At 42.1% G+C, this 21,629-nt stretch overlaps 9 protein-coding genes across 9 annotated transcripts; 3 read left to right on the top strand and 6 right to left on the bottom strand.

Moving 5' to 3' along the window:
- Positions 1-5: 5 nt before the first annotated feature.
- Positions 6-809, bottom strand: FA14DRAFT_157633 (uncharacterized protein; the record flags this gene model as incomplete). The annotated part of the gene is made up of 1 exon (XM_025497909.1): positions 6-809. One exon carries the CDS (start codon positions 807-809, stop codon positions 6-8), a length of 804 nt encoding a protein of 267 aa, XP_025353244.1.
- Positions 810-1,071: 262 nt separating this feature from the next.
- FA14DRAFT_185760 (uncharacterized protein) lies at positions 1,072-1,779 on the bottom strand (the record flags this gene model as incomplete). The annotated part of the gene is made up of 1 exon (XM_025501477.1): positions 1,072-1,779. The coding sequence occupies one exon, from the start codon at positions 1,777-1,779 to the stop codon at positions 1,072-1,074; it is 708 nt and encodes a 235-aa protein (XP_025353243.1).
- A 232-nt stretch (positions 1,780-2,011) lies between these two features.
- FA14DRAFT_191994 (uncharacterized protein) lies at positions 2,012-3,172 on the bottom strand. Its single transcript, XM_025501905.1, has one exon. It carries the CDS (start codon positions 3,139-3,141, stop codon positions 2,437-2,439), a length of 705 nt encoding a protein of 234 aa, XP_025353242.1. The 5' UTR covers positions 3,142-3,172; the 3' UTR covers positions 2,012-2,436.
- Positions 3,173-3,407: 235 nt separating this feature from the next.
- Positions 3,408-9,078, bottom strand: FA14DRAFT_181607 (uncharacterized protein; the record flags this gene model as incomplete). The annotated part of the gene is made up of 7 exons (XM_025501117.1): positions 3,408-3,789; positions 3,841-4,117; positions 4,396-5,006; positions 5,629-5,664; positions 5,751-6,398; positions 7,113-7,652; positions 8,444-9,078. The coding sequence occupies 7 exons, from the start codon at positions 9,076-9,078 to the stop codon at positions 3,408-3,410; spliced, it is 3,129 nt and encodes a 1,042-aa protein (XP_025353241.1).
- A 133-nt stretch (positions 9,079-9,211) lies between these two features.
- Positions 9,212-9,755, bottom strand: FA14DRAFT_79790 (uncharacterized protein). Its single transcript, XM_025502910.1, has 2 exons — positions 9,686-9,755; positions 9,212-9,576 (listed from the first exon to the last, which is right to left on the bottom strand). The coding sequence occupies exon 2, from the start codon at positions 9,516-9,518 to the stop codon at positions 9,291-9,293; it is 228 nt and encodes a 75-aa protein (XP_025353240.1). The 5' UTR covers positions 9,519-9,576; positions 9,686-9,755; the 3' UTR covers positions 9,212-9,290.
- Positions 9,674-10,691, bottom strand: FA14DRAFT_79781 (uncharacterized protein). The gene has a single exon (XM_025502909.1). It carries the CDS (start codon positions 10,582-10,584, stop codon positions 9,829-9,831), a length of 756 nt encoding a protein of 251 aa, XP_025353239.1. The 5' UTR covers positions 10,585-10,691; the 3' UTR covers positions 9,674-9,828.
- Positions 10,692-13,040: 2,349 nt separating this feature from the next.
- FA14DRAFT_162148 (Non-ribosomal peptide synthetase C-terminal) lies at positions 13,041-18,409 on the top strand. Its single transcript, XM_025499446.1, has 2 exons — positions 13,041-13,889; positions 14,442-18,409. Exons 1-2 carry the CDS (start codon positions 13,156-13,158, stop codon positions 18,265-18,267), a joined length of 4,560 nt encoding a protein of 1,519 aa, XP_025353238.1. The 5' UTR covers positions 13,041-13,155; the 3' UTR covers positions 18,268-18,409.
- Positions 18,410-18,424: 15 nt separating this feature from the next.
- Positions 18,425-20,169, top strand: FA14DRAFT_79545 (uncharacterized protein). Its single transcript, XM_025502906.1, has one exon. It carries the CDS (start codon positions 18,581-18,583, stop codon positions 19,751-19,753), a length of 1,173 nt encoding a protein of 390 aa, XP_025353237.1. The 5' UTR covers positions 18,425-18,580; the 3' UTR covers positions 19,754-20,169.
- On the top strand, positions 19,840-21,077 carry FA14DRAFT_79479 (uncharacterized protein). The gene is made up of 3 exons (XM_025502904.1): positions 19,840-20,516; positions 20,583-20,645; positions 20,705-21,077. Exons 1-3 carry the CDS (start codon positions 19,926-19,928, stop codon positions 20,954-20,956), a joined length of 906 nt encoding a protein of 301 aa, XP_025353236.1. The 5' UTR covers positions 19,840-19,925; the 3' UTR covers positions 20,957-21,077.
- Positions 21,078-21,629: the final 552 nt, after the last annotated feature.

Raw genomic sequence — 21,629 nt, 5'->3', positions numbered from 1 at the left:
AATATCTATTCCTTTTGCAAAGTTGTGCCTTTTTTCTCTGCTTGTTTTCTCTGATAGCGTTCTTTGTCAAGCAGCTTCTTTTTCTCGAGCAGGTCAAGTTGTGCCTTAGTTGCTGTTCCTTTATGAGCTTCTTTTCTAGCGATTTGCACTTTATCGTCCTTTCTTTTGATACCGGCATCTTTCAAAATCTTTCTATGTTGTGTGAAATATTGATTCTTCTTTGCAACAAACTCTAATTCTTCTTTGGTTGCTGTTCCCTCTCTTTTCTTTGCTCGAGCTTCTTTCAGTCTACGATCGTACATCGAAGTACCATGATATCTTGACAATCTTTTATCACTTTGGCTTGCGTATGCTAAACGTTTCCGCTCTCTTTGAAGATATGTATCGAGCGCCTCTTTGTTATTTTCTCGCATGAATTGCATTCTCTTACGAGTAAGCACCGCTGCTGGGTTTTGACTGTATTGTGATTCCGCTTTACGAGGTCGATATACATACTCTTGGTCTTTCGAAAGTTTAGCTTGCAAGACAGGAGGATTAGTTAAGCCTCCTTGCTGTTCTGCCAGAGGAGAACTGCTAAAAGAAGAGTGGCTTGGAACATATTCTTCATTTAAATCGATATCCAAACCCTTTTTTGGTGAACTGTGATGTCTGTTAGAGCTGCTGTCTTCGCCTGTTGAATTGCATAGAACTATGAAGGAGCTGAACAGTGCAAAGAGAAAAAATCCCATGCCATTTCCTACTAAGTATTTATAGGGTCTCATATCGGCGTTTGATAGTATATGATGATAGTAAGCAGAACTTGAACGCATTTTTGCAAGAAGAAAGATCACATCTTTGCTGTTTCTGAAGTGGGCAACATATAGCGTAACATAAGCCGCGAAACTCGAAGTGTGGCATTGAATATCGGGTCCATTACTTTTGCTTTGCGTAAGAATGGAAAGCCTTAACTGAATACTATTTCAGCCCATACTGGCAACCAATGCTGCAGTGCAGATTACCTAAGTTTAGAAGTGAACTTTGTGTGTACAGGCATCAAATGTGAAAGGAAAGTAAGTAATGTACACAGTACGACTAATCTGCTTTGCTATTCTTGCGACGCTGATAAGACTCCCTTCTGATTCTATTGTGGCGATTCAAAATCTCCTTATCCTCTTCTGTTGCATTGCCGGCGCGTATTCTTGCACCTATAAGCTTCAAATTCTCTCGTCTCCTCTTTTGTGAAGGATACGAGGAAGCTTTTTGTTTTTGAATTTTGACAAAGTTATGCTCATCCTCTGTGGCTATACCGAGTCTTATTTTCTCTCGAAGATACCTATCTCTCACATTCCTTGGACGAACTGAAAACCCAAACCTTTCTGTATCTCTTTTATCTTTTTCCAACCGTGGCTTCATACGTTGCTTCTGCTTCTCTAAATGCTCGCTCATTGTTACTTTTGCTTTCCCTTCGCGTATACGTGCAAGTTTTCTTCTACTCTCTATAGCCATTTTGTTTTGACTCAATTGATCAACTGGTTTTCTAGGACGATAGATGTATGTTTTGCCTTCAGCTTTAGAGACAGAAGGCGAGGCAAGAGTATCTTTTGCTTGATTTGTTTTCTCTTGCCCATGGCCAACGGTAGGGCTATCCGTGGTAGCATTTTTGGCAGTTTCGCTCACCGAGCTGTTTCCTTCGACATATGGTTCATTCAGATCAAAATCAAGTCTTGGCTTCTTTTTCACATTCTCACTCGTCCCTATGGCGGTATTTTCTGAATCATGAACACCATAAATCCGCTGCATTGCGATGAATAAAAATAGAATGAAGGAGACAACCATCATCTTGCGTCGATTAGATGCGGGTATTGTCAAACGTGGGAGGAAGAGGTACACCAGTATATCCTACAAATTTGACCCAAGGCACACATAAACAAATGGCCTTCAATGCCCCGGCCTACACACTCATTCAAATGAACTCTACCTAGAAGGGGCTTATGTGAAAATTGAATGTTTACTTATGGAAACGAACATAACAACCAGCTACTCATAGAAAGTTCTCGTTTTTTGCCAGCAATAAGTGTTAGTTTGCATCCTAGCTTGGGCAATTGGTCTTATCGCACAGTTCAGACAGGATTGGATGATGATGAAGAAAGAAGTGATTACAAAACGTTCGGTGGACGTTCCCGTCTGGCCTGCTCCCGACCGTTGCCGGAACAACGGCTGGATGAGCGCGACGCTATGATAGGGGAGGCGGGTGGGTCTGAAAAAACTGTTTGTGACAGAAAAAGACCCACCAAGAGAAAGAAGATGATGGATGAAGAAGAGAAAACTTTACAGGACATTCTGGTTATTACATTTTCTATTTTGTATTGCGCCTTTTGCATAGGCCAACCCTATAGTCAAGGGCGGCCGCCCTCGATTCTAGTGGCACTTGCGACAAGCCCGTTCAATAGAATGTTTTCAAGCCTCATCAGAATTCAGCTTCCGCTGTTTTCTTCTCTGATACGTTTCTTGATCAGCCTTTTTACGTTTTTCCAAAGCATTTAACTCTTTTTCATTTGCCGTGCCCTGTCGTGCTTTTTCCCTTATTGCTTTCATATCGTCAATCTTTTTCTTCTGTGAGGGACTAGCAGAAAGTTTTTGTTTTATTTTTCTTATATATTCACGTTCTTCATCCGTTGCTATACCTTTTCTAATCTTTTCCCTAATTCTTCTTTTTTTCAACGTAAATGGTCGGTTTGAATAACCAAGTTCTTTGGTCTCTTTACGATATCTTTCCATACGAGGTTCCATGCGTGCCCTTTGCTTTTCCAAGGAAAGGCTTAGCGCGTTTTCATTTTTGCCTTCTCGCAATTTTTCTCGAGCGAGTCTGGCTTTTATTGCTTTCTTGTTCGTACTCAATTCGTGCAATTGTTTCCTTGGATAGTATACATAAGGCCTTCTTGGCTTCAAAGAGGTGAGAACGTCACCTTGCGATGTAGGCATAAGAGGGTCTGCTCCATCGTTCTCAGGAGGAGAAGGTTCTCTGGGAGGCGACTTGTTGAGGTCTAAATGAAGTCTTGGGGTCTCCTCACTATTGGTTCTTTTAACGAAAATGTTTAAGCCTTGCCAACCGGCGGCATTATGAAAAAGAAGCATGAAACCAAAAAGTTGTATCGTTTTCATATTGCAAAAAGAAAATTTTAATGGTATGAGGGTAAGTTAAATGAGGTTTGCTGCTTTTCGAGAGAACTGGTTGAATGAGTAAGCAATATTGCCACAGCCTGGCTCATTTCTGTGTCCCAATTCCACTCTTACAAGCCCCAGCGTTCAAATTACACAGCAATTCTAAGCAGAAAGAGGCTGCATTACACTTCCAGTAATTAAAAACATTCACTGCACTTGTCAAAAACATAAAAAAGATGAAAGATTTTGTATTGCAGAAATTCAAGCTATTGGGACGGCATGGATTTATCTTTGGCATCCTTTTTCATATGATACCGTTTCTTTTGGTATTCACGATCACGAGCTCGCAGTTTTTGAACTCGATCGGCTTCGTGTGGTGTAGCGATACCCTTTCTGACCTTATCACGAACAATTGAGCCATACTGTATTCTGTTCTTTCTGATTCGAGGTTTAAGTTTACGGGATTGTGTTTCAGTCTTTTTTCTCTTCTCCACGATAAAATGATCTTCTTCAGTTCCATTACCTTCTCGAACTCTTTTGCGAGCTTCTTTGATTCTTTCGCCATTCATTCGAACCCTTTCAGGAATTGGTTCTTTAATGTTGCTCAGTTTCAGCTTCACTGCTCTTTCTCGTCTCCTTTCATTCTTTCTGTTCAAATGAGCACGATATAGTCCACCTCCCTGATCTCGCAAGAGTTACATTGCTTCTCGTTGACGTTTAGCTCTTCTAGTCTGCACATACTCTGAAGGCGCTTTGCGTGGATGATATGGGACTGTTGCAGTGGCGGCAGAAGGTCCGATAACGGTATTCATGACAGAAGTAGATAGAAAATCACGCTCAGCACCACTACTTTGAGCAGAAGAGTCTTCAGGGATGTATGGTTCGTTTAAATCTAATTCGAGTCCTGCTTGTCTTTTGACATGTTGACGTTCAAAGTTGCTGCTATCAGTTACGCCAATGAAACTCAAACAGCTGGCTAGAGCAAGCAAGACAGTGAAGGCCATAGAGCATAATGGAGTCATAATATTGAAAGTAGGCACAAGATGGTATCACAGATGTATAAGTTTATAGCCGTTCGAGCATAATGTTTGCAGTTCTTGTGCGGCTCATGCGATACAAATGCTACTTTCCGCGGATAAAGAGGAAAGCCCCGAATGTGATATTGATAAGCAAACACAAATCCACTACAGAGGTCTAAAAAGGAAACGAAAGGTAATCTCTATTTGCTCACGGCAGCTTTTTCTTTATTTTTACGAGTTCTGACTCTCTTTTTGCGATTTTGTTCGTGCCGTCTGTTTTCATCTTTACGTTTTTCCAACTCAGCAAGTTGAGCAGGCGTTGGATTACCTTGCGCAACTGCAAGTCTTGCTTCTTGAAGTCTGGCTTTTTTCGCTATGAAGGTTTTCTTCGCTCTTTGTTTTCTTTCTTCAGAGAATTTCAGATCTTCATCTGACGCTATACCTTGTCGAACTCTTAGAGTAATTTCTCTTGATTTGATGTTATATGATCGCATAGAAGCCCCTAATCTACTTGTCACCTCCTTATGTCGCTTAGAGTGCTTCCTATCATACTCTCTCTTCTTTTCGAGTAATTCGATAAGTTCTTTACCACCTTTTTCTCGGAGTTGTTCTTGCTTTTTTCGCTTTCGCCTTGCCATTGGCGTTTGACTGTATTCTCCAATCGATTTCCGCGGCCTATAAACATATGTTTCAAGAATTGGCGACGTCATATGTTTGTCAGGCTGACTCTCTTCAACTTCATAAGGTTTGTTCAGGTCAATGTCCAGTCTTGGTTGCTTTTCTGCGGGAGCTTTTTGAGAGCCTTGACCACTGTTACTACCCTCGCCTTGCATACCAATAGTGTGTCTAAACAGAAGTGACAGTAATAAAGAGGCAGTATATAAGTGCATCTTTGGAAAAGCTTTCTGACCTATACGTATATTTGGTTGATAATGATATAGAGAATAAATTCCAACGAGCCCCCAAAAAAGTGATTATCTATAAAATTAAGGTATTCTTTTAAAAATTGTGGCAGTGATTGGTCGCGGCTTTATTCATGTTCGGCGTACTAGATACGCAACCATCCCCACTAGATTAAAAGCAATCACAGCACTGCCGCTCCATAAGTTATAGTATTCCGAAGCTACTCTGCATGGCTTGTACACGATCCATGGACGTTTGCAGCAGTCCTAGTAGCGGTATTTTTGACAAGAGCAGAAGGTTGTTGACGCCATCATTACAATTCTTAGCAAGAGATCTTCAGGAACATGGAACATGTAGCTTGTTCGGATCAATATCAAGTTATGCTTGTTGTGAGCTATCTTGATATTTAAAATTGCTACTTACTAGCTTAATTATGGAATGCTAATGGTCTTTTGCAATATCAGCTACACCAATGAGGCTTATGCAGCTGATTACAATGGCTGAATGCTATCTCAGATGAAAGAGTGCATGATTGTTCGAGCTTTGTACTATTCGAAAGACTTACACAAACTCTACAATCTCCGGACAGATACAGTTGGGTCTGAGAGGGCATGAATGTAAGTAAACACAAACCCACTATAAAATCAGAATTTGACTCTCAAAGTATAAGAATCCAATTAAGCTCACGGCGGGTTATCTTTGTTTTTACGAATTCTGATTCTCGTTTTGCGGCTTTGTGCATACTTTTCGTTTTCCCATTTACGTCTTTCCAACTCAGCAAGGTGATCAGGAGTTGGATTACCTTGCGCAACTGCAAGTTTTGCTTCTTGAAGTTTAGCTGATCGAGCCCTGCCGCTTTTCAATGCTCTTTGTCTTCTAAGTTCAGAAAATCTCATATCTTCATCTGACGCTATACCTTGCCGAATTCTTGCAGTAATTTCTCTCGCTTTAACATTGTGAGGTCGTAAAGAGACTCCATGTTGCTTTGTCACTTCTTTATCCCGCTGCGAACGTTGTCTATCATATTCTCTCTTCTTTTCCACCAATTCAGTAAGCTTTTTACCACCTTCTTCTCGCAGTCGTTCTCGACGTTTTCGCTTTTGTCTTGCCGTTCGTGTTTGACTATATTCTCCAGCCGATTTGCGCGGCATAAAGACATATGCTGCCCGATGACCGTTTGTAAGATCTTGCGTCGTCACATTCTCTTCTGGCGGATTTTCTTCCAAGATGTAAGGTTGATTGAGATCGATATCTAGTCTTGGTTGCTTTTGTGTGTGAGCATGCTGAGAGCTTTGACCTGTACTATTTTCCTCGCCTTGCATGCTGACAGCGTGTCTAAAGAGAAGTAAAAATAAAGAGAAATGATACAAGTGCATTTTCGAATAAGCTCTCTGACCGATTTGCATTGTTCGTTGTTAATGATATCGAGAATGAATCTCAGCAAGCTCCATAAAAGTGATTCTTAAAAAATCATGGCAGTGAATGGTTGCGGCTTGAGTTATATTTGGCGTACGCATACGCAAACAATTCAGGTCACAGAAGCATCCACAACACTGCCGCTCTTATTTTATATGCATTCTGAAGTCACTTTGTGTAGCTTATACACCATCATTAGAGCCGTCACAGCTAAAGTAGGCCTAGAAGCGGTATTATTGATAAGATGAGAAGATTAATCACACTCATCGTTACAGCTCTTAGCAAGGAATCTTTCGTAACATCAGCTTGCTAGGATCAAAGTCTACTTTTACTCATCATCAGCCATATTGATGTTTAAGATTACTGTTTACTAGCTTGAATATATAATGTCAATGATCTTTTGCAATATCAGCTACACCAACAAGGCTCATACAGCTGATCGCAAAAGCAGAACGCTGTATCCAATGAAAGAGTGCATGATCAATCGAGCTGCGACCTTAACGCAAGACAAAAATTCTACACAGTCCCGACAGCTAGAAGCAACCCTGAAAAGCGATCGACGTAACTAAACATAAATCCGTTAAAAATATAATCTGACTCTATAAAGAACAAGAATTTTATCACATGGCTTACGGCAGCTTCTCTTTCTTTTTCTTAGGTCTGCCCCTCTTTTTGCGGATCTCTTCATAGCGTTCATTTTTACGTTTACGTTTTTCCAATTCGGCAAGTTGAGCAGGCGTCGGATTACCTTGCGCAACAGCAAGCCTTGCTTCTTGAAGTCTTGCTGTTCTAGCTCTATCGCCCTTGAATGCTCTTTGTTTTCTCGCTTCAAAGAAAGCCAAATCATTTGTTGATGCTGTACCCTGTCGGACTTTTACTGTAATTTCTCTTGATCTAACGTTCTTCCTTCTCATAGAGACTCCTAATAGTCTTGTATCCTCGTTCAGTCGCTTTGCATATTGTCTTTCGTAACTTTTTTCCTTTAAAAGGAATTCGGCAAATTTTTTACCGCCGCTTTCTCGAAGCTGTTCTCGTTTTCTTCGCTTTCTTATTGCCATTGCTGTTTGACTGTACTCTTCAGGCTTTTTGCGCGGCCTGTAAACGTACGATGAAGGTAAATCATGTTCATGTTCCTGCGACTTCATTTGTTCGTCTAGCTGAGACTCTTCTTCACTGATGTAAGGTTTGTTGAGGTCAATATCCAGTCTTGATTGTTTTTGTGAGGGATTTTTTTGAGAGCCTGTAGTACTACCATCTCTTGCATACTGATAGCATGTCCAAATAGAAACAATATTACAGAGAAATGATACAGCAGCATTCTTGCCAGGACCTATTTGACAAGATGAGGGTTGAATGTGAACATGACATCTGCTAAAGCTTTTCAAGCACTGAAAATTGTAGCAGTGCTTGCCGGGGCTTGAATCTTGCTTCGAGAATACGCAATCGTCCCAAAGACGAAAAAGCATCCACACAACTGCCGATTCAGATCCGTATGTATTCTGAAAGCGATACACGTGGATTATACATGCTTGTTGAAATCATGTTTATGCGCGGTGTCTTTGACAAAAGTATAAGATTTTTCATGCTCATCAGCTCTACTAGTGGCACATGAATCGTCTACTCAATGTCAATAGTTGCTTTTTGCTCGGCATTATTGTTCGAAGTAGCTATTTACTGGCTTCATTATGAGTGCGAATGATCTTTTACACTACCAGCTACACTATTGAGGCTCATCCGGCTGATCAAAACAATCGAAGTAGTGGAATTGCTCAAGGCAATCGCTGAATGGAAATTCGAAGGAAGAGGGCCTGGCTGTCCGGCCTTCGCTGTTAAAGTAATACACAAGCTCTACACTTTGCTGACAAATATAAGCTCCAAACAGAGATAGAAATAATTGAACACAAATCCACCATAAGACCAAGATCATACTTTTCGAATTACAGGAATTCTGTCTGGTGGCTTACGGCAGCTTATCTTTATTATTTTCAAGGCCGGCCTTCTTCTTGCGGGTTTGATTGTATTGTTCATTTTTTCGTTTACGTTTTTCTAATTCGGCAAGTTGAGCAGGCGTCGGATTACCTTGCGCAACGGCAAGCCTTGCTTCTTGAAGTCTTGCTGTTCTAGCTTTATCGCCCTTGATTGCTCTTTGTCTTCTCTCTTCGAAGAATGCTAAATCTTCTTTTGACGCTATACCTTGTCGGACTTTCATTGTAACTTCTCTTGATCTAATATTCTTCGATCGTATAGAAATTCCAGAAAGTTTTGTTACTTTGCTATATTTTTGTGAATGTTTCTTATCGTATTCTTTGCGTTTCAAAAGGAATTCAGCCAATTCTTTACCACCTTTTTCACGTATTTGTTCTACTCTCTTTCGTATTCTCTTTGCCAATGGGGTTTGACTGTATTCCCCAACTGATTTCCGCGGCTTATAAACATATGAAGGAGATAAACCATGTTCAGGAAGTTGCGATTTCTCATGTTCTCCTGGTTGATTTTCTTCAACAATGTACGGTTTGTTGAGATCGATGTCGAGTCTTGACTGTTTTTGCATGGGAGCCTGCTGAGTTTCTTGGCCTATACCACTACTCTGGCCTTGCATACTGACAGCCTGCCCCAAAAGGAGAAATAATACAGAGGCATGAAACAGGAACATCTCCCTTAAAGCACTCTGATCTGGACGTACTGTTTGTTGGCAATGATTTGAAGAATAAATGTCAAGGCTATCCGTCAGAGTGATTCTTTGAAGAATTGTGGCAGTACTGGCGGCGGCTTAAGTCATGCTTGGCGTGCACCAGATACGCAAATATTGAATCAAAGAAGAGAATAATGAAATGGAGAAAATGATACATATGAAGGAATCTCTGTGAATAAGAAAAGTAATGGAGGTAGAAATGTTACAAATGAAGGAATCTCTGAGAATAAGAAGAGGAATTGAGGTAGAAATGTTACAAATGAAAGGGAATCTATCATAATAATTAATGATAACGCCTGGTCAATTGAAGTCCAAGGATGGCGGCAAAGATCAAGACGAACAAGCATGAAACTGAAAAGATGCCATCTTGTCCGTGCAGTGAAATTGCTGCATTGTGTTGTGACACTGAAAGCACAAAGAGAAGTTATCAATGAATCAGCATTCAGCTCTAAACATTAGTATACATCGAAGGAGGCTTATGCGAGCCCCTCTTTTTCTTGACTTTCGTACGTACTAGATCTCTTGTGGCCTTGTTGGGTGTGTTGGACGTTTAAGCTTGCGCTTGTTTTGACATCGTTGGAAGAGACACCTTTGCCTTGTGATTCGTGTAGCGTACGCAAGAAGTCATATCCAAGCTCGTACTGTTGAGGAGAGAAGTCAATCAGCAATTATCCTTCCATTCTCGCAATTTGACACACTTACAGAAATGTTTTGTGGATTGACAATGTTATAGTCATCATACCATGATTGATCTGCTTCAGGATGGAAACCGATCAAGCCAACTGATCCTTTACCGAACGGAACGATTACTGCGCTGGGATCTTTGGTATAGACGTATCTACCCAAAATCTTCGCGCCTTTTACGTTTTTATCGATATGAAATTGACCGCCATCTTGAAAGTATTGCCAACGATCTTTGACTGTTTGACCTTTCTTTGGACCTGAACCAAAAGTCCAATCTGTCAAGACGATTGTATCATTTGTAGATGAAGTTTGAGCGCCAGGTTGAAATCTCTCTCCGCTGGTATAAGAACCTTCAGGAAGAAGACCAAAGAAAGTTTGATTGCTCTTTGGTCCTCTGGCAAAGAAAGCGCCCAAACAAAAACCTGCATAACGACCGCCACCTTTGACGTAATCTTGAATAGCTTCTGTATAACCTTGAACTTTTAGATAATCTTTATTTTCATCATCACCACCGCCTGGCCAAGCAAAAACGTCCAAATGACTCAAAGTTGCCGGACTGATATCATGATCTTCATTTGGACCTAAATAATGAACTTTATATTTCATTGGAGATTTTCTCATCAAATGTGCCACTGATTCAGCACAATAATGACATGAAACTGGACCTCTATAAACCGCCGCCACCGGTCTCTTTTCACGAGGAGCGAAGAATCGACCACCTTTTACCATGTTTGTCGTATGATGTGTGTTAATCTAGAAGATGGTATGATGGACAGATCGACGTTGACAATAAAGCCGTTTTATATTTCTTTCCGAATGACAGGGTGACAGGACGTAGTTGTATGATAGGGAAAACCTTATCCCTTGCAATTCAGGCTTCTATACATCTTTTAGCGTATTCGAGAGAGGAATAACGCGTCTTGTCCTGTGAGTGAGCTGATTTGATGCTGAAAAATGAACGAACAACTCTCTCTGTTTGTGCTTTGCGCGCCTACGGACAGAATTCATTCCCTCCTGTCAAAAAGCGGACAATTTTTTCAAGCCTTAGCTTATTCGGAATTTTGCCGCCGGTTAACTCCTTAGCCTTTTACGTCATTAGGGGAAGGGGAGTGGGCTACAAGGCTTGAAAAGCGCCATTGTTGTCAGTAGGGGAGGGCAGTAGGCTACAATACAAGGCTTAAACAACCCCGTTGTTCTCAGTAGGGGAGGGGAGTGGGCTACAAAAGGCTTGAATGGCCCCCGTTGTTGGAGATTTACATCATCCCTTGTCACATAATATCATCGTACTTCGGCATAAAAGGGTTTAATCTCAGCATCATACAAGAAATTCATCTGATAAAAAGTTCACATCAATGACGGGGTATCCCTCCTTTTATGGCACAATTAGTGGCCGATGAATGCTACATGGGAAAGCACTTAGGAGATTTGCGAAAGATGTATGCCTATATATAGCAAGCGTTCTAAAAATATTTGTACATCAAAAAGTGATGATCTCATATAAAAATTTAAAACTCGGCACCGATCTTGATTTGCAGATTCTGTACCCCATATAATACGCCAAAAAAAATGTGATTAGGAGACTAGGCGTAAAAACGCGCCAAAATTCAATGCCGAGGAAGCCGGGATTGAAAAAAAGATCAGAGGATAAAAGGGGAAACGGACATCTGTCCCCGAGCCCCACTTTATTGAATTGTACTCGGGTACGCTTTACACAAACAAACTCCTGGGAGCATCCTGTTAGCCCTAGTTACACAAACTTATACTATACAAATCCTTTCTTGACTAATCAATCATTGCGTACTCTTTTGTGTACTCGTTATACCAGTATATGATCTGATTCGCTTCTTCCGATTGAGAGAGAGAAACATGTGTTTATGCTTAGCTGACACCTTTTGTGGCTTGTAAGCCTGCCGTCGGATTTGCGTTGAATCATAATGTATCATACGGAGAATTGCTATTTGACTGGCAGCTGCTGCACTTGGACGCGTTCTAGAATTAATAAAATTTGAAACTACGCTCGAGTATGCAAACGTGCGTTCGTGGGTGGTTGTGCGTGAATGGGCGAAAAGACAACGCACGCAGAGCACTCGGGATTTTAATTAAAAAAAGAATATAATGTTAGAACATTACAAGCGTAGGCTCAGTCTTTCTCGGCATAAAATAAAGCGGATCTATTTTTAACAAGAAAACATCAGACATTTACGCTGCCCTAAACCCACTAAAATTTGCCGCCGGTTAGAAAAAGATTTTCAATTTGACTCAATTTTTACCCCCTTTTTTGCCGAATTCAAATCGATTTAGTCCTATTCAATAGAACACATACAAAGTCGCATATAGAACCAGATCTTTGTTTCAATCGGGGTACTTGTCATATAATATATACTGACTATCTGCCTTTTATTTTTACCGCTAAGCTAAATACAACATTCCTTAAACATGCTGTTATGTAAAGTGAAAAGCACGTAATGCAAAAACATCTAGATTCCCTTCAAATTATTTCTCACAAGTCCTTTAGTGGCCGTATAGATGCCCCTCTTTTTATAATTCAATTTCACAAATACCGAAAATGAACACCGCCACATCATTAGACCAATATCAACTTAATTACATCAATCTGACGTTGATGAGAAGAAAATAGAGAGAAAAGAGATCGAGCTAGCGTATTAAATGTCTTTTTCGGCCTGACCCTTGCTGCTAAAAGGAATGATCTATAAAAAGCAATCTACCTAATTCATGATGCGAAGGCGTTGAATTGATTGTGAGGATCTGTGCGTTAAAGTGATCCGAAACCTGTCAAAACAAAAGAAAAAACAAAAAGGGAAAAGAGATGAAGGTACCAATTTTTATAATTGAGGGAGCGTTCATGCATGCATCCTGTGTGTATGTGCATGAGAACAGTGCCTCTTCTCTATGCATGATACTGTGTCTTGATGTGCCTTTCAAAGTCTCTTGATTTTCGCTTGATCATTTTCGGCTTACATACTTTGGCTCAGGAACGTTGCTACCGTCCAAAAAAAGAGAAAAGAAAGGGCGAATCAAACAAACAAAAGTGTAAAATTGACTGAAGATATGGGGAATGAGCCCAATTGCCGAGTAAAAGTTAAAAATTGCATCATATCATACAAAGCTAAATGTATTTTTGAGGTACATGAATATATGTATAAAAGTACTTAGTTTCGTTCCTCTTTTTATTACCATATCCATCTAAACCCCACTTTTTGAAAAACCTTTTTTTTAACCGTTGATACGATTGATCTTCCACCAAAAGGGCTATCAACTATATCACAACATTCATTCGCCATGGCGAACTTTGATCGTTGTGCTTTATTCGCTGAAACGCAACGTGAAGCACCTTTACCACCTGCAGGCGTTGAAACATTGCCGGATCTATTCGAATGGCAAGCAAAGCAAAGAAAGGATGCTACACTGTTCTCATTTTATGATGGCCAAGAAACACCAAGAGTTGTTTCATACGAACAAGCATACGAACAAACACTTTCATCTTCACATAAACTTTGCAAACTTTTGGCAAAAACAACGGAACCTTATAGTGGCACAAGTGTGATTGGTATTTGGCTGGAGAAGTCTATCGAATTACACCTTGCCATCTTGGCCGCTACATTCTCAGGTTCAACTTGGTTACCATTTGATCCTGATGCACCTTCTGCTCGTATCACAGCATGCTTAAAGGACAGTCAAGCTCAATTGATCATCTGTGATCGTGCTCATTTACAATTGGCATACGAAGCAACCAATGAATTATCCAATACAAACGTTGTTTTGATTGACGATATCCTTGATTCAACACAGGCAACAACTTCCACTCCTCTCACAAGACCATGCAAAACTCAACCACATGAAGCGGCATATATGATTTACACATCCGGAAGTACAGGCACGCCGAAAGGGATCGAAATTCCTCATGGAGCAGCATTAACGTTTGCATTAAGTGAAAGGACAGTATTGCAAACCGATCAAGAAGATATCGTTTGGCAAGGGTTCAGTCCCGCATTTGATATGTTTATCGAAGAAGTGTGAGTATTTTATTCCCGAGTGGAATATAGGGGGGGGTTTAATTGTTATTATTATTATTTTTAGGCACAAAATGGAAACCTCCTTTCCATTCGATTTGGGCCCTTGTTTTTCTTTGTTCCAAATTCCCAGTCTAGCTCGCTTCCTTTTTTCCGTGTTCTGTCAAAACAACCTCCGCCCGCCGGTTCAAAACGAGGAACGCGTTGCGCAGAGCCTGACATTAGCGCGGGCCCCAAACGCGCAATGGGCTGAAAAGAAGCTTTCATTAGCGTAGCCTGTCAAAAATGTGGTTTTTGGTGTGGTTTTTGGTGTGCAAATCACATGGTTTTCCACAAATCGAACGAGCTCAAACCTACGCGTGCGCGTGCGTGCCGGGCTTAAATCAATCCGAAAGAAGGCAAAGCACCCTGCGCGCCTCGCATAAATTTCATTTTAATGGACCCGTTCTAGACCATGCCATACTTTGCTCCTTTTCTGAAACCAGGTCGTGTGCCGATGATGCCGGATTTTGATCATGATTGCTGACAATTATTTCCCCTTTTTCTTATTCACAGTTGGGTAAGCATCGCTGGTGGTGCACATTTGACAATTGGTAGCCGTGAAGAATGCAGAGATGTTCCAAGTTTGGGAGGAGCAGATGGATTATGGGCACAAAGAGGGGTCACTTTGGTCAATGCAGTGCCAACATTGATCAATATAATGACTTCTTTGGATGATCAATGTGGATTACCTCCTCAAGTACGTTTATTGAACCTAGGAGGTGAGGCTTGTCCTCCTGCTTTGGTAAACAGATTATGGCATCAAAATTTGCAAATTATCAATACATACGGTCCATCAGAAACCACAGTAACCGCAACATTCCAAGAATTATTCCCAAACGAAACCGTTACGATCGGTAAACCACTTCCGTCATACCACGCTCTCATCCTTCCAATCGCCGATGACCATGAAGGCCCTGGACCTGCTCCAACTGCACCTCTGCCAATCCAAGAAGGAATAGAAGGTGAATTGGCAATCGGTGGATCATGTTTGGGTAATGGTTATGTTGGACGACCTGAACTCACGGCTGAAAAGTTCATCAGGCATCCCTTCGGATCAAAGGAAGAACGTCTTTACAGAACGGGCGATCGTGTTAGGCTTGATGCAAAGCACAATTTGATCTTCTTGGGTCGTATCGATACCCAAGTCAAACATCGTGGATTCAGAATCGAACTTGGTGAAATCGAATGTGCATTATCATCCCATCCAAACGTTCAAACTGTTTCAGTCATTCTTTCATCCGTCAAAACACGATTGGAAGCTTATGTTGTCAACAAAGGCGCCAGTTCCATTGATATTCAAGAACTTCGATCCACTTTGACTGCCTTGCCGGCGTACATGCAACCTGAAGCATACTTTTTCCTCAAAGCAGAAGAGATGCCCAGATTGCCAAGTGGAAAAATCAACGCAAAAGCATTACAAGATGTTTCAAAACGAATGGCAGAAATTGAAGCAGAATCGAAACAAGCAGCAGCTTCAGAAGCACTTGCACAACAACCCGATATCGATCCTACTTCCGATCTAGGCATCTTGCTAAGCTTCATGCAAACAGTCTTTCCACAAGCTCCAGCCATTCTACCAGGCAGCGATTTCTTTGACGATCTCGGTGGACACAGTTTGGCTGCCGCTATGCTTGTCTCAAAATTGCGCAAAGAATGTCCAGAAGATTGTCCTCTTCGTGGAATGGGTTTGCAAGATATTTACGTTTGCCGAACGCCAGAGAGTATGGTGAGCAAATACTCCATCTCCTCCTCCAGCGAAGACCTCGAAGCAGATTTGGAAGAAAAGGAAGATCCAATCGGTTACAATGCTGGTGGACCAACGGGTGTAATGACAGGAGAAATTTGGCCTGTCTCTCAAACTCGTTTCATCTTGTGCGGTATTGCTCAAATTCCAGCTTTGATATTCCTTTGGTTCTTGCAATCTGTGCAATTCTTGGTCCCTTATTTGGTCTTTATCGCCATGCATGATTCGGTAGATGATATTGGCCTTGCAATCGTGGCTACTTATGGTGCATTCGTCGTTACGCCTTTCTTCTTGTTCGCTGTTGCTTTGATCGGTAAATGGATTGTGATCGGAAAGACAAAGCCAGGAGAATATCCGCTTTATGGAGTTTACTACTTCCGTTGGTGGTTCGCCTCCCATTTGGTTGGAATGGTGGATTTAGCCGTGATTGCAGAAACTCCTTTGATCAGGTTCTTTTGGCGTGCTTTAGGCGCTCGTCTTGGTGCTCACGTTAGCATTGGTCAAGTCTTGGTCAATTGTATGGATTTGGTCGAAATTGGTGATGATGTCGTTTTAGCAAACGGTGTTAATTTGACTCCTGCAGTTGCTGAACGTGGTAGATTGATTCTCAAACCTGTCAAGATTGGTAATGGATCAAGAATTGGCTCTAATTCGGTCATCGAAGGTGGAAGTGTCATTGAGAATGATGTTGAATTGATGCGCGTATCCATGGTTCCTGATGGAATGTGTATTCCAGCAGGTCAAAGATGGCATGGATCTCCTGCCCGCTTCCTCGATGCATCTCATGAACTTGGTTTGGAACGTCGTACTCGTCCAAGTCGAGCTCGTGTTTTGGCAACAGGTGCTGTGATCTCCTTCTTGACTACTTTCATCTTACCCATCATCTGGTTCGCACCTCAAATTCCAACAATGATCCTCTTCGAATTTGTTTATTTGCACAACATCAATTACCTTTGGGCTCAAATTGCAATTCTCGCCATTCCCGCCTCGTTTGCCTACCTCGGTTTGGTCTTCTTGGAGATGATCTTTTTCCGTTGGGTCGTTCTCGGTCACGTTAAAGAAGGAAAGTATAGGACAACTTCTGTCTTTTTCATTCGCAAATGGTTCGTTGATCGTTTGATGGCACTCAGCTTGACTATTCTATATCCCGTCTATGCAACTTTGTACGTCATTCCTTTCTTGCGTGCTTTGGGTGTCAAGATTGGAGATCGCGCAGAAGTTTCAACAGCATCAGGTATCAACTTCAACTTGACGGAAATTGGTGATGAATCTTTCGTTGCCGATAATGTTTACATTGGACCGGTGGAAGTCAGAGGAAACGCCATCGAATTGCGCAAGACTGTATTTGCCAAACGTGCTTTCGCAGGTAACAGTTCAGTCATTCCGCAAGGAACAACTTTGCCATCAGAGACATTGGTTGGAGTATTGTCTGTTGCACCTGATCCAGATGTTTGCAAACCATTATTGGCCGGTCAAAGCTGTTTCGGATCACCTCCAGTCATGATGCCCGCTCGTCAAGCCGCCAACATTTGTCATCCACCTCATCTCTTGTACGCTCCAAAAGCAAGTCAAATTGCTATGCGTTTGTTCATCGAAGGAGCTCGTATCGTCTTGCCTCGTGCGGTAGTCATCTTTGGAATCGGTTTCGGTTGTTCAATCTTCCGTGTTGCCTATCAAAACATTGGTATTCCTGAAGCTGCTCTTCTCCTGCCATTCTTCCAAGTGTTCATGTTCGGTGTGCCAGCATTATTGTTCACCGTCTTATCGAAATGGATCTTGATCGGACGATACAAGACGGCAGAATGGCCTTTATGGAGTAACGAAGTTTGGAGATCGGAATTCATCACTTCAACGTATGACTGCTTGGCAGCCCCTTCTTTCACCAATCAATTGACCGGAACGCCTTATTTGGCCATGTGTTTCCGTCTTTTCGGTGTCAAGATTGGAAAACGTGTAACACTTTTGCACAACGATATCACCGAGTATGATATGGTCACAATCGGTGATGAAGCAATCATCAACAACAATGCAGGTGCACAAACGCATTTGTTCGAAGATCGTGTAATGAAGATTGGTCCAGTTACGATGGAGCCTCGATCGGTATTGAAGTCATACTCCATCTGCTTGCCAAACAGTCGTATCAGCGAGAATGGTCAAGTTGGAGCACTTTCTTTGGTCATGAAAGGTGAATCAGTGCCAACAAATGAAGCATGGGAAGGAGCTCCTATTGCACCTCGCCGTAAGCGCCGTCGTGGCTTGTTCACATCTGGAAGGGATGCAAGCCTCAACGACAAGACTACTACTGCATCACCAACAATTGCTTCTTCTGCTTCTTCTTTCAAAGTTGAAACAACAAGACCATCCGAAGTTCCAACTCCTACATTTGCCTTTAAGCCCGGAACAACGTTGAACATCAATCCTTCCAATACGACATTGGTTGAAGCTTTACAAATGTCAGATTTCGGAAGACCGCGTGGAGATGGTAGTCGTGCTTCAAGTAAATTCACCGAAGCAACTGCTACCCATACCCGTCAAAGTAGTCGTGATACCCGTTTTGGATCGCGAAATGAATCACCAAAGCGTGGTCAACAATGAATAAAAATTGTACATATATATAGATTAACATCAAACGCTCCTTTTTATTGCCCGGTAATTCGCTCTTCTGTTTCTGTCATCTTGGATCTGCTGCATTGTATATAACTTACAGAATATCATCCTATAATATCGTCGAGAAGAAAGATTGTCTGAGAGAGAAAGATGTGAGGAGAAAAGATAAACGCGTTGGGCGTAGCGAGTCTAATTTAAACTTTTTGAATACAACACAGAGCATTCATTCACCTTTCTTCACTCACACGAATGCAGGAATTCGGAGTGGTGATCACAGTGGAAAGGTGAAACAACTACGACAATGATCGGTCCATCTCTACCAGATCAAGCCTCAGATGGTAATGGGCAACAATCTGCTGCCTCCACTTCACGAAGAGTGATGGGACCAATGCTACCCGATAGTAGCCAACAATCACAGACATCTGGAGGGATGTCATCGGCAGCAAAGGAGTTCATAGATCGACAAGAAAGGATACGACTTACCAATGAACATGGCCAAAGTGACTCTGGATCTACAAGTAAGCAGCCAGAGCAGCGTCCAGATTGGATGTTAGCACCTCCAAGTGCGACTGGAATAAGCGATATGTTCAACAAAGATCCTACTGCTGCATTAAAGGCCAGAGGGTTCAATCAATCCGGTAATATGAGAGTACAAAGGACAGCAACCATGCCAACAAATCCAGATGATATCGATAGTGCTTCTTGGACAGAAACGCCACAAGAACGAGCAAAGAGACTATATGAAGAACAGATGGGGATTCGAAATGTGAATGGAAGTGGATCAAATTCTCACCTCGAAAGTCAACAGCTTGAGGATGACAGAAGAAGGGAAGAGAGAGTCAAGCAAGCTGTACAGGAACATCAGGCTTCCAGAGGTCCGTCATTGTTAGAGCAACATCAAGCAAAACGAAGGAAAGAACTTCGTGACAAAGATAGCAAATCGGATAGAGATGATCGACACAGAAGACAGCATCACAGCAGGCGAAATAGAACGTCTGATGATGAAGAGTCTCGCAGTAGTAGGCATCGCCGACATCGTCGAGAGCGATCTCAATCTGTCTCGGATGATGGAGAGAGCCATTCGAGGTCACGCGACAAGCATAGAGAAAACGACAGATCTAGTCGGCATGGCGTAGACCGTCATGATAGGCATGGATCAAGACATCACAGTAAACATTCATCTTCTCGGCGTTCGCATCGATCTAGATCTCCATCCGCAGAACGTGGCTCAGAGCGAAGTAGAGCCTCAAAACGGGAGGATAAGGAAGTCAGGAGAGAAAAAGAACGAAAGAAGACAAGGAGAGATGAAGAAGAACGAGAAGAAAAGCGAGGTGCTCCAACTATGATTTGGGATCGGGAAGCGGCTCTCAGTGTGGGCGGCCAGCTGATGGATGAGCGAAAACGAACGGATTTCATTAAATCTTCTGCCACACTTTCAGATCGTTTCGGACAAGGCAGTTCGAGGTACATGTGAGACGTGCAAGTGCGCAGCAATGCTTCTTACGCTTTACTGAACCCAGGAAGTGGCTGTAACCTGCAGATGATTGGTCACACTTCATCTTTGTAAGCTTGTGTTAATGTATAGTAGAATATTCGGGGCTCATTGGTTTCAACGCAGATAAAGCTAAAAAGTGCTCCGTAGGTATATGTCTGCTTCGGCTTCTCTTTACGATCAATCAGCTTATCTAGTGATGAAATCGCTTCTTGTACCTGGGGTAATCTTCACTTTTGTTGCGACTTCTATTGTCAAATGTTCCGGCGAAGGAAGCACTTCTCATCCTAATCCTGCCATAGGTGAATCATCATCCTCACATGGTTGGATTGACAATGTCTTGGTGGACTCTTCTCCTTCTGTTTCGCAGAACTCTCCCCTTACTTTTGCCAATGAAAGGCACGAGGGGCGACTGGCACCTACTCGTGTTACATCGCCATCGTCATCCGGCTGGGTGGAGAGTGTACTCAGAGATTCTCCTGCCTCACACGACTTTCTACATAATTCTATACACTCGCCATCGGTAGCGACGGCTGTTCCATCAGCGCATCAAGGCGAGAAAGGCGCACCAAGAGGTAGTTCGGCGACCCTTCCTTACCCTCACGGTACAGTCATAAAGAAGTACAATCCAAGAGAAGGCGATTTCAGAACAAAGGAAGCCAGTTGGAGAATACATGATCATGAGAGGAGTGTCAAACATTCAAATAGAAGCGTCATGGGAAAAGGAATCAATGAAGACAGCCCAGTAAGCTCGAACATTCCACCTATTAAATGATTTGACACATTGACTCACAGAAATCATTCCTTGCAGAAAATGCATAAATATCTCGATGAAAAACGAATTCGCTTTCATTTGGACAATTTAAAGGAAGATGTTAGTATTAATTCATACGAAAAGGGAGACTGTGCCACTGAAACGTTTTTTTGCTTTAGCATCCAGTCAGGTATGTCCGCGAACTTCACAATGCAAGCATATGGAAGTATAACAAAAACGCTGCAATCCATAAACGAAAAGCGATTAGAATGTTTCATCAAATGCAACCTAAACCAACATTCAAACAAATGGAAGACGCACATTTGGAACATAGATTGCATTTATGCAATTTACGAAGAGAGAAGTATAAACGCAGACAAGCACGAAAGAAGAATGCAAGAGATGAGCATCCGCACCGTGATCACGAATAAGAAAGGGATAGAGCATTTCTGACCCAACAGTCGATGGTGGCAGTAATTTCTGACAAAGCAGTCCGAGGTATATGTGACTACACAGCAATTTCCATGCACTTTCGGATAAAGGCTCTGAAACTCGAATGATTCATTTCATAAAAGCATTCGGGGCTCATGATTCTCAATGCAGATGATGAAAGAGGATATCTGTAACTACATGCCACGTCATGAACTTAACCAACTACCGATAAGTTCTTGCAATGAAATTACTTTTCGTATCTGGGGCATTCATCACTTTTGCTACGACTTGGTCTGTCAAATGCTCTGGCGAAGGAAGCGCTTCTCACCCGAAACCTGCATTCGTTGCATCATCATCATCATCCTCATCTGGTTGGATCGACAATGTCTTGATTAATCATTCTCCTTCTGTATCGCAACCTTTTTCTTCTGTTTCCGCCAAAGAGAGGCATGAGGCGCAGCGGGCATCTCCCCATAATTCATCGTCATCATCATCCGGCTGGATTGAGAGCGTATTGAAAGACTCTCCCTCTGCCACGAGAGACTCTCTGCAGCATCCTATACCCTCGTCATCGGAAACAAGAACAGTTCCAGCAGCTCATCAAAACAAGCAGGCCGTTCAAACTGGTACTGTGGCCGCTTTTCCTTACACACATGGCATAGCTTTAGCAGC

The sequence above is a fragment of the Meira miltonrushii genome (genome assembly GCF_003144205.1).
Source record: "Meira miltonrushii strain MCA 3882 unplaced genomic scaffold FA14scaffold_4, whole genome shotgun sequence".
NCBI classification, from domain to species: domain Eukaryota; kingdom Fungi; phylum Basidiomycota; class Exobasidiomycetes; order Exobasidiales; family Brachybasidiaceae; genus Meira; species Meira miltonrushii.
The sequence above is the reverse complement of the archived record's forward strand: the minus strand, read 5'-3'. Positions and strand labels throughout refer to the sequence as shown.